This window comes from Staurois parvus, unplaced genomic scaffold (genome assembly GCF_062004578.1).
Source record: "Staurois parvus isolate SC_StPar_1 unplaced genomic scaffold, SC_StPar_1.0 ptg000019l, whole genome shotgun sequence".
NCBI classification, from domain to species: domain Eukaryota; kingdom Metazoa; phylum Chordata; class Amphibia; order Anura; family Ranidae; genus Staurois; species Staurois parvus.
Window position 1 is genome coordinate 15,185,076 of NW_028317815.1, and position 19,112 is coordinate 15,204,187.

General features: G+C 40.1%; 1 protein-coding gene across 1 annotated transcript in view; it reads left to right on the forward strand.

Moving 5' to 3' along the window:
* LOC149472899 (V-set and immunoglobulin domain-containing protein 1-like) overlaps nt 1-16,969 on the forward strand; it is a 70,972-nt gene extending 54,003 nt beyond the window's left edge. Inside the window, exon 7 of the mRNA XM_089686673.1 lies at nt 16,935-16,969. Within this exon, the coding sequence (XP_089542799.1) occupies nt 16,935-16,969 (35 nt within the window). The remainder of the gene's footprint in view (nt 1-16,934) is intronic.
* The last annotated feature ends 2,143 nt before the right edge of the window (nt 16,970-19,112 follow it).

Here is a 19,112-nt window from a genome sequence, read left to right on the forward strand (position 1 = left end):
GGGCAACCTTTTTTTTCAACTGAGCCAAATCTCGCCAAAACCACGATTGAAATTTATTTTGAGAGCCACATTTTTAAAACTGAAAATACATCTCCCATATAGTAATTCATCCCCCATAGTAATTCATCCCCCATATAGTAATTCATCCCCCATATAGTAATTCATCCCCCATATAGTAATTCATCCCCCATATAGTAATTCATCCCCCATAGTAATTCATCCCCCATATAGTAATTCATCCCCCATAGTAATTCATCCCCCATATAGTAATTCATCCCCCATAGTAATTCATCCCCCATATAGTAATTCATCCCCCATATAGTAATTCATCCCCCATATAGTAACTCATCCCCCCATAGTAATTAATCCCCCATATAGTAATTCATCCCCCATAGTAATACATCCCCCATATAGTAATTCATCCCCCATAGTAATTCATCCCCCATATAGTAATTCATCCCCCATAGTAATTCATCCCCCCTATAGTAATTCATCCCCCATCGTAATTCATCCCCCCTATAGTAATTCATCCCCCCTATAGTAATTCATTCCCCATATAGTAATTCATTCCCCATATAGTAATTAATTCCCCATATAGTAATTCATTCCCCATAGTAATTCATCCCCCATATAGTAAGTCCCCCATAGTAATTCATCCCCCATAGTAATACATCCCCCATATAGTAATTCATCCCCCATAGTAATTCATCCCCCATATAGTAATTCATCCCCCATATAGTAAGTCCCCTATAGTAATTCATCCCCCATATAGTAATTCATCCCCATATAGTAATTCATCCCCCATATAGTAATTCATCCCCCATAGTAATTCATCCCCCATATAGTAATTCATCCCCCATATAGTAATTCATCCCCCATAGTAATTCATCCCCCATATAGTAATTCATCCCCCATATAGTAATTCATCCCCCATAGTAATTCATCCCCCATATAGTAATTCATCCCCCATATAGTAATTCATCCCCCCATAGTAATTCATCCCCCCCATAGTAATTCATCCCCCATATAGTAATTCATCCCCCATATAGTAATTCATCCCCCATATAGTAATTCATCCCCCATAGTAATTCATCCCCCATATAGTAATTCATCCCCCATAGTAATTCATCCCCCATATAGTAATTCATCCCCCATGTAGTAATTCATCCCCCATGTAGTAATTCATCCCCCATGTAGTAATTCATCCCCCATATAGTAATTCATCCCCCATAGTAATTCATCCCCCATATAGTAATTCATCCCCCATAGTAATACATCCCCCATAGTAATTCATCCCCCATAGTAATACATCCCCCATAGTAATTCATCCCCCATAGTAATTCATCCCCCATAGTAATTCATCCCCCATGTAGTAATTCATCCCCCATGTAGTAATTCATTCCCCATGTAGTAATTCATTCCCCATGTAGTAATTCATCCCCCATATAGTAAGTCCCCCCTGTGTCAATTCACTTACCTTTGCTCCGCGCGTTCCTCTCGCAGTGTTCCCGCGCCGCTCTGGTCTTCAGGGCGGACTGTGAGAGGAGAGGAGTTTGTCACGCTGCCCCGCCTACATCCTGGCTGCCCCGCCTACATCCTGACAGCTGCAGAGTCCTGACTTTTGGGGCGGCCGCCCGAGAGGAATGAGGGGAGGGGGCGGCCGCCCGAGAGGAGGGAGGGAGGGGGGCGGCCGCCCGAGAGGAGGGAGGGATGGGGGCGGGCGCCCGGCACACAGAAGAGCCGCATTTAAGTTTGTAAAGAGCCGCATGTGGCACCTATTCAAATATTTATTTAATTAATATTTATTTAAATTATACACACAAGCATAATTAATTATTTTGCACATATTTGGATGTAGAAGTCATATCAATAACAGACCATGCTCCTGTCACAATGAAGTAGCAGATGGGAAGAGAACAAAATAAGACAAGTATATGGAAGTTGAATGAGACGCTCCTACAGGATCAATAGACGGAGATTAGAATAAGAAAGGAAATTTTTTTTTTTCAACTGAGCCAAATCTCGCCAAAACCACGATTGAAATTTATTTTGAGAGCCACATTTTTAAAACTGAAAATACATCTCCCATATAGTAATTCATCCCCCATAGTAATTCATCCCCCATATAGTAATTCATCCCCCATAGTAATTCATCCCCCATATAGTAATTCATCCCCCATAGTAATTCATCCCCCATATAGTAATTCATCCCCCATAGTAATTCATCCCCCATATAGTAATTCATCCCCCATAGTAATTCATCCCCCATATAGTAATTCATCCCCCATATAGTAATTCATCCCCCATATAGTAACTCATCCCCCCATAGTAATTAATCCCCCATATAGTAATTCATCCCCCATATAGTAATTCATCCCCCATAGTAATACATCCCCCATATAGTAATTCATCCCCCATAGTAATTCATCCCCCATATAGTAATTCATCCCCCATAGTAATTCATCCCCCCTATAGTAATTCATCCCCCATCGTAATTCATCCCCCCTATAGTAATTCATCCCCCCTATAGTAATTCATTCCCCATATAGTAATTCATTCCCCATATAGTAATTAATTCCCCATATAGTAATTCATTCCCCATAGTAATTCATCCCCCATATAGTAAGTCCCCCATAGTAATTCATCCCCCATAGTAATACATCCCCCATATAGTAATTCATCCCCCATAGTAATTCATCCCCCATATAGTAATTCATCCCCCATATAGTAAGTCCCCTATAGTAATTCATCCCCCATATAGTAATTCATCCCCATATAGTAATTCATCCCCCATATAGTAATTCATCCCCCATAGTAATTCATCCCCCATATAGTAATTCATCCCCCATATAGTAATTCATCCCCCATAGTAATTCATCCCCCATATAGTAATTCATCCCCCATATAGTAATTCATCCCCCATATAGTAATTCATCCCCCATATAGTAATTCATCCCCCATATAGTAATTCATCCCCCCCATAGTAATTCATCCCCCCCATAGTAATTCATCCCCCATATAGTAATTCATCCCCCATATAGTAATTCATCCCCCATATAGTAATTCATCCCCCATAGTAATTCATCCCCCATATAGTAATTCATCCCCCATAGTAATTCATCCCCCATATAGTAATTCATCCCCCATGTAGTAATTCATCCCCCATGTAGTAATTCATCCCCCATGTAGTAATTCATCCCCCATATAGTAATTCATCCCCCATAGTAATTCATCCCCCATATAGTAATTCATCCCCCATAGTAATACATCCCCCATAGTAATTCATCCCCCATAGTAATACATCCCCCATAGTAATTCATCCCCCATAGTAATTCATCCCCCATAGTAATTCATCCCCCATGTAGTAATTCATCCCCCATGTAGTAATTCATTCCCCATGTAGTAATTCATTCCCCATGTAGTAATTCATCCCCCATATAGTAAGTCCCCCCTGTGTCAATTCACTTACCTTTGCTCCGCGCGTTCCTCTCGCAGTGTTCCCGCGCCGCTCTGGTCTTCAGGGCGGACTGTGAGAGGAGAGGAGTTCGTCACGCTGCCCCGCCTACATCCTGGCTGCCCCGCCTACATCCTGACAGCTGCAGAGTCCTGACTTTTGGGGCGGCCGCCCGAGAGGAGGGAGGGGAGGGGGCGGCCGCCCGAGAGGAGGGAGGGAGGGGGGCGGCCGCCCGAGAGGAGGGAGGGATGGGGGCGGGCGCCCGGCACACAGAAGAGCCGCATTTAAGTTTGTAAAGAGCCGCATGTGGCACCTATTCAAATATTTATTTAATTAATATTTATTTAAATTATACACACAAGCATAATTAATTATTTTGCACATATTTGGATGTAGAAGTCATATCAATAACAGACCATGCTCCTGTCACAATGAAGTAGCAGATGGGAAGAGAACAAAATAAGACAAGTATATGGAAGTTGAATGAGACGCTCCTACAGGATCAATAGACGGAGATTAGAATAAGAAAGGAAATAGAAAAATATTTCAGGTTAAATGAGACTGAAGGAATATCTGGCGCTACAGTATGGGAGGCACACAAGGTATATATAAGAGGAATATTGATTGCCATAGGAGCGGATAAACAGAAAGAACGGTGGAAGAAAATAAAAGAAGTAACTAGGGAGTTACAGTTAATGACTTGGAACAATTGCATAAAAAGAAAATGGTAAAAGATATACAACAGAAAATAATGCAAGAAAGAGATGAGCTAAATGAGTTAACGGAACAAGAAAGGAGGAGGACGTTTAATATGGTGGCAAAGCAAAGATATCAGTGGGGGAATAGACCAGGAAAATATTTAATGAAAACGCTAAGAAATAAGAAATCAAGGAATTTTAGAGAGAAAATTAAACATGATACTGGTGAAATGGCATATTCAACCACTGATATCGCTAAGGCATTCCGTAAACACCATAGTAGATTATATGATGTAAAACCAAAAAATCTAAAAGAGAAGGAGGAAGAAAGAAATAGAAAAAGGAAGATATGCTTACAGGAAACCAGATTACCGAGAGTGGGAGAAAAAAGTTTAGAAGCACTAGAAAATCCGATAACACAGGAAGAAATTCAAGTGGCATTGAAAAGTACAGCAGCAGGGAGGAGCCCTGGACCAGATAGGTATACAGTGAGATATTATAAGAAATTTAAAGAACAATTAGTACCAAAAATGTGTGTATATATGAATGCATTAGGAGAAAAGATGGAAATGAGGGAGGAGTCATTACAGGAATATATAACAATTATACCTAAAGAAGGGAAAGATCGGCACCAATGTGCTAGTTATAGACCCATATCACTATTGAATATTGATACGAAATTATATGCAAAGGTATTAGCAACAAGGATGAACGATTTAATGCCAGAATAGATACACTTAGATCAAGTGGGGTTAATTCCAGGGAGAGAAGTAAGGGATAATGGGTTAAGATCATTAATCCTCCTGCAAAAACGTAAGAGAGAGAAGCCTCCCATATTAGTTCTGTTGATAGATGCTGAGAAAGCGTTTGACAGGGTGGACTGGGGATTTATGATGGATACATTGGAGGTACTGGGAATAGGACCCAAAATGAGAAAGTGGACAGGAAAACTGTACAGCCAGCCCTCGGCAGCTGTGAAGGTGAATGACTCATTATCACATTTTTTAAAAATGCACAATGGAACAAGACAGGGGTGTCTGCTTTCACCCCTGTTTGTTTGTTTAATTTTTAAAGCCACTTCTTGCTACAGTATGAAATGGTGTTGATGTAAAAGGGATACAGATAGGCGATAGGAAACATAATGTGGCAGCATATGCAGACAATATGTTATTTTATGTTGTAAACCGTAGGTTAACACTACCCAACTTAATGAGAATATTAAAGTATTACAGAGATCTATCAAATTTAAAAATTAATCCTTCAAAATCAGATTTTAAATATCAAAAATAGAAAAAATGGCACTACAGAAAAAATTTCCCTTGACATGGAGGTAAAAAGAATTAAAGTATTTAGGAATAAAATTAACCTTGTTCCTTAAGAACTTATATCAGTCAAACTACATCTCATTAATAAATGAGATAAAATAATTGAGGAAAATGTCTATAGGATCATTGTCCTGGATAGGATAGGACAAATAAATATGGTGAAGATGCTGATAACTCCAAAAATCCTGTACAAATTTCATATGTTACCAATAGGTTTACCAGGAACATATTTTAAAATCATAAAAAGATTGATACTAAGTATATATGGGAAAACAAAAAAAACGAGAATAAAATATGAAGTCCTGTGTAGAGATAAAGAAAAAGGTTTTAAGAGATATTATTATTCTGTATTAATATCACAAATTTTTGATTGGATACATGATGCATGGGGGATACATTGGGTTAAAATAGAAAATATACTAAGTGAGACACAGCGAGATAGGATTATATGGATTCCACAACAATATCATATATTTGCTGATAACACAAGTATTTTTACACATTATGTAATTAGAGCATGGGATAGAATCTCTAAGCAAATGGGATGGGAGTATAATACCACTGGCTGGAACAGATTTCCCACCTGAGTAGGAGACTGTTTCCGGTAAGTGGATAAAAGATGGAAATGCTCGGTTAAAAGATATAATGAAAAAAAAAGGAGAAATATGCCCTTTTCAGGAATTAAAAGACAAAAAGGAATTATTTTTTATGATTGATGAATGGCGATATTTTTAACTAAGACACTTTGCTGCAACTCTCCCACAGCCACTAAAAATGGTTGAGGATTTAAATCCATTTAAACAAATGTTTAGTACAGGTACAATACAAAAACTTGGTACATCTCGTATTTACAAGATGCTTATTGCAACCTTGGGATCTATTTCTTTACCGTTGGAACTTGGACAATCATTGAATGAGCATCAAAAAACAAAATATTTAGATTAGCACATGGGGCGGTTGATATGAAGGTGGTAGAAATGAATTATAATTGCTTAGCAAGGTGGTACATTATGCAACAGTCAGATAATTCACATTTATGTTGGAGAGAGTGTGGGATAAAGGGAACAATGGCACATACAGTATATGGTGGGACTGTCCCAAGATATGGGAATACTGGGAGGAAATAATAAACCAAATATATGAGATCACGGGGATGAGTTTTCTGAGGGAACCATGGGTTTGCTTATTCCATTAAACCAAGTTTTCAGTGAAACAATATAAGATCATGATGGTATGCCACCTATTAAATGCAGTAAAAGGTTGATACCTTTTAGGTTTGATACCTAAATTCTGGCAGACCACAGAGATACCAAAAATAAAAGACTGCATATATATGGTGGATTACCTGTATAGGATGGAGGAGTTATACCACATTGTAGAAGTTAAAACAGTCATTCAAAAAAACATGGGAAAGATTGAAAGAATTTAAAAAATCAAAGAGATATGTAGAACTGCTAGGAGCCTTGAACAAAAAGAAGATAGAATAAGTGTGAAAAATTTAGGGGAAAGATGGGTAGGAGAGAATGGTTCTGGAGAAGGATGTATGAGGGAGTAACAAGAAACAGGAACAACAGGAAGAAAGAGAAAAAAAATTTAAAGGAAATAGAAAATGGGGGATTAACTTGAGGATGGGAGGGGGGGCATATTTGGGGAGGGTTGGGGGGGGGGAATTGAATTAGAAAATGTATTTGTAGCGTTATATATGATGTTGGTTCTTGTAAGATGAATTCTATCAATAAAAAAAGATAAAAAAAAAAAAAGGAAATGCTCTTTTGGAAGAATGCTCAAACATTCCCACAGACACACTTCTAAACCTTGTGGACAGCCTTCCCAGAAGAGTTGAAGCTGTTATACTGTTTTAGCTGCAAAGGGTGGGCCAACTCAATATTGAACCCTACGGACAAAGACTGGGATTCTATTAAAGTTTACAGTATGTACATGCAATGGAAGGTATCCCAATACTTTTGGCAATATAGTGAATGTTCACTATACTGTGTTTGCTTGCTTGATACAGTAAAGATATATCTAAGCCACTTACAGTATTCAGGTTTGGGTACAGTTATAAAAGGTTAAAGTCCTGTTCTATTTTATGCTTGTTTTGGTTTGGGGAGGTTTACCTTCACTTCCTTTCTTGTGGCACAACATGATGTAAGAGAAAATTTCTTCAAAGTAAGAGAAATTCTATCTTAGACAGTTGTCGCCAAAATAAGCATCCCCACAAAAATCCCCCTTTATTCAGTGAAAGCTCTAGATTTTAGTTTTTCCCTCACTTTCAGTCCCGTGACAATGGTCACTAGGAGTTGATATCACAAGTGATGGCAGAGACAGCCATAAAAAGCTGAAAGATGTTCTATCGCCTCCTACTATGCTCAAAGAAACACAAAACACTGCTTTAGATGTTATTAATTTCTATGTTTAAATATATTGTAAATTAATAATATTGATAGGTATACCTACAGACTTTCTTCTGTAATAGTTGTGACAATACTGCATATTGTCTACATCACATCAGTTTCTGAGATCTACTAACTACACAAGGATGTTGTATAAAGCAACATTCTACTTACGGCTAGGTTCATATCTATAACACAATCAGTCCTAGGGCAAATATGACCAGGGCTGTCTCTAATGCGGGGCAAAAGGGGCAGCTGCCCAGGGCCCAGTCATTGTTGTGGGAACCAAAACAACTGCCCCATGAGCTTGTGAGGCCTGCCAGGGGTTTTTTTTTTCAGCTTAATTTTGCCACCTCACTTCTGTCACTTGTAAATACAGTACAAAAGCACTGCTCCTGTATTTGCAAGTGACAGCGCTCCTCTACCGGCGGCTGCTCAGAATCTTCCCTGCTCTACAAATCGATCTCCATAGCAGAGCAGAGGAGGGAGGGGGTGGAGAATCCACACAGGCAGAAGCTCTTCCTCACCGACAGCCTGCAGGTACACACTGTAAGTATTCCTCTGCACCCCAAGTGTGAAAATTTCAAGTGTCTGTGTGTGTATGTGTCTGTGTGTGTCTCTGAGTGTGTGTGTGTGTGTGTGTGTGTATGTATGTGTCTGTGTGTATGTGTCTCCGAGTGTATGTGTGTCTGAGTGTATGTGCGTGTGTCTGGGTGTGTTTATGTATCTGTGTGTATCTGAGTGTGTGTGTGTATCTGTGTGTGTGCGCATGTGTGTGCATGTGTGTGTATATATGTGTGTATGTGTGTGTCTGAATATGTGTGTGTGGGTGTCTGAGTGTGTGTCTATGTGTATTTGTGTGTGTGTGTATGTATGTGTGTGTCTGTGTGTCTGAGTGTGTGTGTTTGAGTGTCTGCATGTGTCTGAGTGTGTGTGTGTCTGAGTGTGTGTGTGTGTGTGTATACAGTATGTGTGTGTGTCTCTGAGCGTATGTGTGTGTGTGTGTGTATGTATGTGTGTGTATGAGTGTGTGTGCTTATCTGTGTGTGTATCTGAGTGTGTGTGTGTGTATGTGTGTGTCTGAATATGTGTATGGGTTTGTGTCTGAGTGTGTGCTGTGTGTGTGGTGTGTCTGAGTGTGTGTGTTTGAGTGTGTGCATGTGTCTGAGTGTGTGTATGTGTCTGTGTGTATTTGTACGTGTGTGTCTGAGTGTGTGTGTGTGTTTGGTTGGTGAGCTCTAAAATGAAATCTGTTATGAAGCGAGTTTGTGCTTGTGGGGGGAAGAGAACTTGGATGTACAGAGCACACCCGTCAACCCTGCAATCTGTACACAGTGCACCCCTCAATCCTGCACTCTGTACATGGCGCGCCCGTCAACCCTGCACTCCATACTCAGCGCACCCCTCAGGCCTGCAGTCCATACACAGTGTAACCCGAACTCCGTACAAAATGCACCCTCAACCCTGCACTCCATACATAGCGCACCCCTCAACCCTGCAGGCCATATACAACATGTCCCTCAACCCTGTACTCCATACATAGCAAACCCCTCAACCATGCACTCCGTACACAGCGCACCCTTCAACCCTGCACTTCATACAATGCGAATCTCTTAACCCTGCACTCCATACACAATGTAACCCGAACTCCATACAAAATGCACCCTCAACCCTGTACTCCATACATAGCAAACCCCTCAACCATGCACTCCGTACACAGCACACCCCTCAACCCTGCACTTCATACAATGCGAATCTCTCAACCCTGCACTCCATACACAGTGTAACCCGAACTCCGTACAAAGTGCACCCCTCAACCCTGCACTCTATACATAGCGCACCCCTGAACCCTGCACTCCATACATAGCGTACCCCTCAACCCTGCACTCTGTATACAGCACACCCCTCAACCCTGAACTCCGTATATAGCAAACCCCTCATCCATGCACTCCGTACTGAGATCACCCCTTAATTATGCTCTCGGTACACAGCGCACCCCTCAATCCTGCACTTCATACATTGTAACCCTGAACTCCGTACACAGTGCACTGCTCAACCCTGCACTCCATACACAGCACATCCCTCAACCCTGCACTCCGTACATAGCACGCCCCTCAACCCTGCACTCCGTACATAGCACGCCCCTCAACCCTGCACTTCATACATAGCGCACCCCTCAATCCTGCACTTCGTACATAATGCACCACGCAGTGCTGCACTGCATACATATCACGCCCTTCAATCCTGCACTGCTTACACAGCGCAATCCTGAACTCCATACACAGCACAACCCTGAACTCTGTACACAGCGCATCCCTCAACCCTGCACTTCATACAAAGTGCACCCCTCAACCCTGCTGTCTGTATGTTGTGCCCCCTTCAGCCCTGCAATCCTTATGTATCCAAGCAGCCCATCATCGGAGATGCTGCTCACATTGGGCTCTGTTCCTACCTGCACTCAGTCAACCTTCATAGTTGTGCATTCTCTGCTATGCTCCTTGTTAATAACAAGTTCTATAATGTTCTGTCTGTTGGTGGGTCTTGTCTCCTCCACAGTCTGTGGTGTGCAGTGAGTGTGTGTGTATCTGTGTGTGTGTGTGTGTGTGTGTGTGTCTGAGTGTGTGTATGTGTGTGTGTATGTGTGCGTGTGTCTGAGTGTGTGTTTTTGGTGGGTGAATTCTGAAATGAAATCTGTTAGGGAGAGAGCTTTGTGCTTGTGGGGGGGGGGGGGTGGACTTGGATATACAGAGCACATCCCTCAACCCCGCACTCTGTACACAGCGCACCCCTCAATCCTGCACTCTGTACACAGCGCACCCCTCAACCCTGCACTCCATACATGGCACACCCCTCAACCCTGCACTACATATATAGCGCACCCCTCAACCCTGCACTCCATACATAGCACACCCCTCAACCCTGCACTACATACATAGTGCACCCCTCAAACCTGCACTCCATATCCAGTGCACCCCTCAACCCTGCACTTCCTACATAGAGCACCCCTCAACTCTGCACATCCTACATAGAGCACCCTCAGCCCTGAACTCCATACATAGCATACCCCTCAACCCTGCACTCCGTATACAGGCACCCCTCAACCCTGCACTCCATACATGGTGAACCCCTCAACCATGCACTCCATACAGAGGACACCCCTCAATCCTGCACTCCGTACACAGTGTAACCCTGAACTCTGTACACAGCGCACCCCTCAACCCTGCACTCCAAACACAGCACAGCCCTCAACCCTGCACTTCCTACACAGAGCACCCCTCAACTCTGCACTTCCTACATAGAGCACCTCTCAACCCTTAACTCCATACATAGCATACCCCTCAACCCTGCACTCCGTATACAGGCACCCCTCAACCCTGAACTCCATACATAGCATACCCCTAAACCCTGCACTCGGTATACAGGCACCCCTCAACCCTGCACTCCATACATAGCAAACCCCTCAACCATACACTCCATACAGAGGACACCCCTCAATCCTGCACTCTATACACAGTGTAACCCTGAATTCTGTACACAGCACAGCCCTCAACCCTGCACTCCATACATAGCACACCCCTCAACCCTGCACTTCATACATAGTGCACCCCTCAATCCTGCACTTCATACATAGCACACCCCTCAACCCTGCACTGCATACTTAGCACACCCTTCAATCCTGCACTGCTTACACAGTGCAACCCTGAAATCCATACACAGCGCAACCCTGAACTCCATACACAGCGCAACCCTGAATTCTGTACACAGCGCACCCCTCGACTGTGAACGTCATACAAAGTGCACCCCTCAACCCTGCAGTCTGTACATAGTGCCCCCTTCGGTCCTGCACTCTTTTTATACCCTGGAAGCCCATCCTCAGAGATGCTGCTCACATTGGGCTCTGTTCCTACCTGCACTCAGTCAACCTTCATAGTTGTGTGTTCTCTGCTATGCTCATTGCTAATAACAAGTTCTAGAATTTACTGTCTATTGGTGGGTCTTGTCCCTGCCGCAGTCTGTGGTGTGCAGGAAGGGAGGAGATTGTGTGCTGTAATCTCTAGCAACCAATCAGTGATCTGTAATGATGTGCAGTAACCTCTAGCAACTAATTAGTGAGCAGTAATAATGTGCAGTAACCTCTAGCAACCAATCAGTTCGCAGTAATGATGGGCAGTAACCTCTAGCAACCAATCAGTGAGTGGTAATGATGTGCAGTAACCTCTATGAACCAATGTGTGAGCTGTAAAGATGCACAGTACCCTCTAGCAATTAATCAGTGAGCCTTAATGATGTGTTGTAAGCTCTAGCAACTGATCAGTGAGCCGTAATGCATGCTGAAATCTCTAGGAACCAGTCAGTGAATGGTAATGATATGCTGTAACCTCTGGCAACCAATCGCTGCCTGATCTGCTGCAGTAAACTGATTTTGAGTCGAGCTGCTATTTATTGTATGTCTCAAAATGGGGGGCTGGGAGGGGGGGCGGCTAGGGGGAGCCAAAAAAATGTTTGCCCAGGGTCCAATCAATATTAAAGATGGCACTGAATATGACCAAATGTTTTTACAAATTTTCCAAAAAAAACAATCTTCAAGAAATCTCAACTTTGTTCCCTTGTCAAAAGCCAGTAGTTTTTTTTTGTTCTATATTTTTCCTCTATCCTCTAACAAAGTTTTTCTTTTTTTAAACACTATGGTGCTAAAACAAAAACAAAATGTTCTCTAAGTATTTTCTATTCTGAACTAATACTCTTTCATTAGAAGCATTAGTAAATCAGTGCATAATGTCCAGTAGATGCAGCTGAGGACCAAAGTTAACACATACGTGTTTGTAAAGAGAGGTACAATATAGTGTAGCACTACCCCATTAGGAGTTGCTGGATTGTTTGGGTCCCCCTATAGTCCTGCACATCGCGGCAACATGCATTTCCACAATGACTTGCATATGGGAATCAGAAATCAGTCCTGGAGCTTGTTTTTGATATGTTATTAGTAGGATATCAACTTGGATGGGGAAAGAAGTATATGGGATGCCTAATGGAACCGATGAACTAAGGACAACTTCCTGGAACTATTTACAAGTTTATGTAACACAGTCTCTATTGGAGAGTTAGCTAGCATCTCCCAGTGTACCTCTCCAGACCCCAAATATTCCTCGATCTGGCTGCATAAAGGAAATCCCTGGACAGGGGATCCAGTTGTGCCACTTTAAATGAAAGACAGTCCCAGCAGGTTGCTAATCCAGTTTCCCACTACAGTGCTCCTTCCCTTATCTGGCCCTGGAGTGTGGTGGTTTATGTAAGAATTTATTCTACTTATGAAGGGCGGTGTCCTTTCCCTTAAACAAAATATCGCAGTACCTCCAGCCGTTAAAATACGGCAAATATTTACTGAACCAATAATTTGGACACCTTAATAATTTGATCACCACTTAATAATATACCTTGAGTCCTTTTAGCCAGTATGATTTCGTACCATATACACAAAAATTGCCTTTATAATAAATAAATTGATACATTTATTTATGTACAAAAATTATATATATATTAACACAAAAGACTGGTGATAAATGGATACTGGTACACACGATCAAAAATATAATATACCAATTCTATACACCAAACAATTCTTCTAGATAATAATAAAGATTAAAATCAAATTTAGTGATGAGTGGTAATTTATAGTACTTCAGAGATCATTTCTCCCAAAACGTGGCCATATAAATGTGAGAAAATATTCCCTGATAAATTGTACTATAACCAACTACAAATTAATGAATTATGCAATATCTATAATTTCAATATTATACCAAATAATTCTTAGCAGTAATAATTATGTATAATCCTATATATATATATATATACATATATATATATATATATATAAACACCCAATGCAATTACTATCAATCTATGCAAGAGAGGAAATATAAAATACAATATCAACTCTTAACAGTCTCACCACACCCAGAACCTGGATTATGACGCCTCCCCAGCAGATTCAGTTGGCAGTTAAAACTCCTTCAGAGGAATGGGCTCAGGGAGTAAGTGAGAGATGCAATAGGTTATAGTGTTGAGAGAAAGTGTAGGATTGTAGAAGTTCAGAAGTTTAGAAGTTTAGTAGAAGTTTTTAGAAGTTTGAAAGGATTGAGTAGTAGTTCTTCAAATGGGATAGATTTCAGCCTCGTCAGATTTCTTCAGCTTTTCAGATCTCCTTCCGTTTGTTGGTTGGTTTTTCTTTAGCTTTTCTTTTTTTCTTAGCTTCCTTTTTTTTTTTGATATGAGGTGCATGGCTTTTTTATACCATCCAAACCATTGTTTTAAAAGACCCTCCCAACAGGCTTTTTGATTGGCCGGTCGAGAAGTGTGTGTACCTAAGATATCTCTCACCTGTCCACTGGGGGGCAGTCAGGGATCACAAAACAATTTGAGTATTAATGATGACTCATGCCTCGATTGGAAACCAAGGTAATTTTAGATATAAATATATGTCTTATCCAAATATATTTGATTTTACCACTACTTTTTTGGATAAGAACCATAGAAAAATATATGTGCATTCAGTTTTTAATTTCCCTGAGATTCAAACTTGTGTGAAACATTTGCTTTCTGATGGAAACATACAACTGATACCAATTCACAAAATATCTTACTTTTCACCATTTCATACTTAATTTAGTGGTATGCAATCCCCAACTCTGCTGAATATATTTTTGTTTGAAAAAAATGTTAATAATATGTCTCTTCTTTAATGTCTTTGTGGGTAGAAATATATGTCCTAAGTTTAACCTTTTGGTTTTAGGAATGACGTTTTCCTGAGTAGGAAACCCTCTGTTTACCTGTCCATTGTGTAGGATTTAGGATAAACAACCAGTTATACTTGTAACCTTAGTGGATAATAGGGACAGTTTGAGAAGTTTGTTGGCTCATCACACTCTCCAAGGTTTTATTTAATCTTCTCAGACCTACAAGTCTCGTCTCACCATTGTTATTTTGGTCAGGTGTGATGACTCACTGTTTGGAAGTCCAACGGTGGTATTTGACTTTATAATCAACTTTCTTGCAGGTGAAATCTCCTCATTTTCAACAGACAATGGCAATTGTTGAGAAAACATACTTTTGCCAGGTCTTAGAGTCACCAACATCAGATCCCACCATTATCTTTCCTGGGACTTTGGTTAATTACCTGTAGAAATTCAAATAACACATTGTCTCTGGAACAAGTCTCTTCCACTCATTGTGTGTGTAGAAGGTCATTTGAATTCTCACCAAGAAAGGTTAACCTCTAACAGACGGCTGGGCTTCTTACTGTTGGAATGAAATCATATTTTTAATAAATAGTCCCCCAAAAGTCACTACAGGAGGTGTAGGTTTACGCACTTTTCCATCTCCTGTGCTGGTATTGATTTGGTGGCTGCTACCAGGCATTCTAGCTGGGCCACTGCTCCTCTGCTGCTCAGGTAGTCCTCTCTCAGGGGGCCGGTAAGGGTGCATGCATTCTTCCTGTCTAGCATCTCCGTCTGTAGGTGAGCCACTCTCCCATCTGGGCCCCCTCCCAGGCACCTACACTTCAGCCTACTTCCCATCTTCCACCTGAACTCTCCTCCAGCTCTCTTGCTACTGGGCAGGCTCTCTCATATTCAAGGACTATTTTGACCCCTTGCCAAGCCTCCTGTTAGGGTTTTGTCAGAGTGCCTTTAATATGGAGATCAACCACTCATTACATCTGCCCACTGCTTCTAGAATTCTCTCCAGAGTCCCAGGGCAAGGGGAAGTTTCAGAGAGCTGATTCTGCAGAGCCTTCCAGCCCTGACCTGAAATTTGACCCCTCTGCCTATTGCACCTGGGCTACTATCCAGTCCCTAGCTAAAAATTAGATGACAGCAACCCCTAGCTACCTAGGAGGGTGCTACAGTAGGAATTCCAGAGAACGTTAAAAGGAATTAGCACTATTGGTAACATTTGCTAATTTTTTCTAGCATTTCCTACAATTGTTGTATTGGGGCTTATTTACTAAAACTGGAGCATGCAAAATCTGCAGCAACAAGTTAGAAGCTGATTGGCTACCTTCCACAGCTACACCAGATTCTGATTGCATTAGTGTTACTAAATATCCCCAATTGCATCTCTTGTTAAAAAAGCCAAGTGTATTTCCTATGGTCCTCAGCTCCATGTAGTGGCCATAATGCAGTATTTTACTACTGCCCTTAAAGCGGTAGTAATGAGTTTTAATGTGCAAAAACAAAATAGAATATCAAATTGTTTGGTAAAATATAAAAGATGATATGCCGAATAAAGAGATACCAAACATGTCATGCTTCAAAATTGCATATGCCTGTGGAATGGCGCCAAACTACAGCACCAAAAATCTCTATAGTTACCAATTTAGAAACTAAAAGGGAAGCAATGAAAAGATGTAAACAAATTTATCTTGGAATACTGAGGCCCCTCAGAATGTCTCTCCTGGCATTTCTAGTGGCCACAATAATAGAATATGTATTCAAACAAGAAAACAGCCAAATAAACATTTGGATTTCCCCACAGAGTTCTGAGTTAAGTAGTCACTTATAATATCAATGGTGACCACAAAAAGTGTAGAATATTTAATTTACTTTTAAGGGAGAAAGCATGAAATTCTTACAAATACATTTCTGTGCTGGATTGGAGAGATTTACAATTACTTCCTGTCTTGTGTATCAACATAAGAGTGAGAATTTCTCCAAAGTAAGGGAAATCCTATCTTAGCAATTTGTTGGCAAAAAAAGTGTCTCCATCGGAATATGTTCCTTTTATTCCATTTCTTGTTTTACCTATAAATAAGAGTCCCCCCCCCCTTACTTTCAATTCAGGGACAATGGTCAAAAGGACAAATAGAGAGGGTAATGCTCCCAGTGGTGACACAGACAATAATAAAAACCTGAAAGGGGTTCTAATAATTTCCAACTCTGACCAAATTGAAACAGAAACTTGTATTTAGAGGGGTTAACGATTATGTTAAAATATATTGAGAATTGCTCATATACTGAAGATACCAACCCTATAAGCTATGTTCTCTAATATTTGTGCATTGTAGATACTTTGCCTTACTACATTGAGGTGCACTCCTAAGTGAAAAGCACTGCACAATACTAGTACATGTAATGTATGTAAATATGTGTTGCATAACTGTGCACATAATCACAATGCAAAAGCAATATTCACCTCTAATACACATTCAGAAGTAGAGCAAATATGTCCAAGGCCTTTTTTTAACCAAATCTTTTTACAAATGTTCAGAAAAAACACATTTTCAGTAATCTCAATGTGGTTTCCTTGCAAAAGCCATGAGTTTTCATTCTATATCTCCAGACTTTCTTGTTCTTTTAATAAGGTTTTTCTTTTTTTACATATTATGGGGCTAAAACAAATGTTCTCTAACTATTTTCTCTTCTGATTGAATTTTCTTAATGGCATTTTGTTTTGTATTTTGTTAACAGCACTAGTAAATAACTGCATCATGGTTACTAGATGCAGCTGAGGAGCAACGCAAAATAGAATTAACAACATTAATAACATTTATTTGCTGATTTCTTCTAGCATTCCGTTCAACTGTTACATTGTATCTCTTCCTAATGTGCGGTGCAGACATATGTATATAACCACAAAGCAAAAGGATGATTTACCTTCAAAACATTTTCAGACCTAGGGCAAATATGGCCAAGAACCTTTTTTTCTCCACAAAAGCTATTTACAAATGTTCAGGAAAAAAAACATTCTTCAGCAAATCTCAACTTCGCTTACTTGTAAAAATTCAGGACATTTTCATTCTTTATCTGCAGACTTTCTTTTTCTGCTAATGGTGTTTTTCTTTTTTTAAACACAATGGGGGTAAAATAAATATTCTTTAACTATTTTCTCTTCTGAATGAATAGTCCTTCGTTAGGGGCAATCTTAAATCACTGCATTATTGCCAGTAGACACAGCTAAGGAGCATATGAAAAACATACGTTTTTGTAAAAAGAGGTGTAATGTAAGAATTCCAGGTAATAAAAAAGGGAAATAGAATCATCAGTAGCATTTGTTTGCTCATTTCTTCTAGTATTCCGTACAATTGTAACATTGTATCACCTTCTTAAAAAAGCAATGTGTATTTCCTGTGTTCCTCAGCTCTATCTAGTGGCCACAGTATGGTATATTACTACTGCCCATAATAAAAGAACATTCATGCAGAAGAGAAAATGAACTTAGGAAAATTAACAATTTCCAAATTGGCACAGAATGAATGAACACGCAGACTGAGAAGGTGAATGGCATTGTGATTAATGTTTTAACAAATAGACCCCTTTTATGTATTTAAAAAAAAAAATAATTTATTTCTTTTTCAGGAGTCAATGATACAAAAAAACCACCACAACCACTACCTCCAGAAAATATGTATTTATGGGCAAAAAAAGTGTTTTTTGGCATTGGACTTGGAGAGTTAAACTTTCTTCATTCTTCTACATGCCTAGGATCCAATAGAACTAAGAAGGGAGCACATTGTTTGTAGGGATTTAATGCTTTCACGTTTAGGAGATGTTACCCATACCTACAAGTAACTTTTTCTATAAGGTTACCTGTAGTTAGAAATTTTAAATCATCTTACTGACGCTGTGACATAATTCAGATTCTACCAACTACAAATCATGGTGGGTCTACACAGTCATGCACCAACATCCTTTATGTTATATCACACTTCAAAATATACAAGATTGTACAATTATACAATAACACCACAAAATGTACTGTAGGTTTTACAACACATACAATTATACATTCACAGTAAGCCCAGGCTACCCTCAGCCTTCACCATTTTACATTCTTTATTAAAGAAATTAAAAATTTAAAGTCCAATTATCTTGCAGGCTGATCAAGTGGTAGGGTCCTGACGGGTACACAACCTAGAAATAGCGTGTACCTTAAACGTTCGATCAGCAATTTTGTGTTCTATGCTACATATTGCAGATGTTTTTGAAGTGAATAAGCTTTCTTCAGCCTTAAACCACATTTGGGCATTGAAATAAATCTAGCCAACATCTTCATACAAAGGCTTTACTCAGACATCCCAGATATATACAACTTTAAGTAAAACTCAACTCCAAAGATTCATTGTCAAAAGGCGGGAGTTTGGGATGTTCTATCCTCATGCTTTCTTGTTTTTCTAGCAAAGCGTATTCTTTTTTTTTTTCATTTTTAGAAACTTTTATGTCATTTATTAACAAAGCAGTTTATT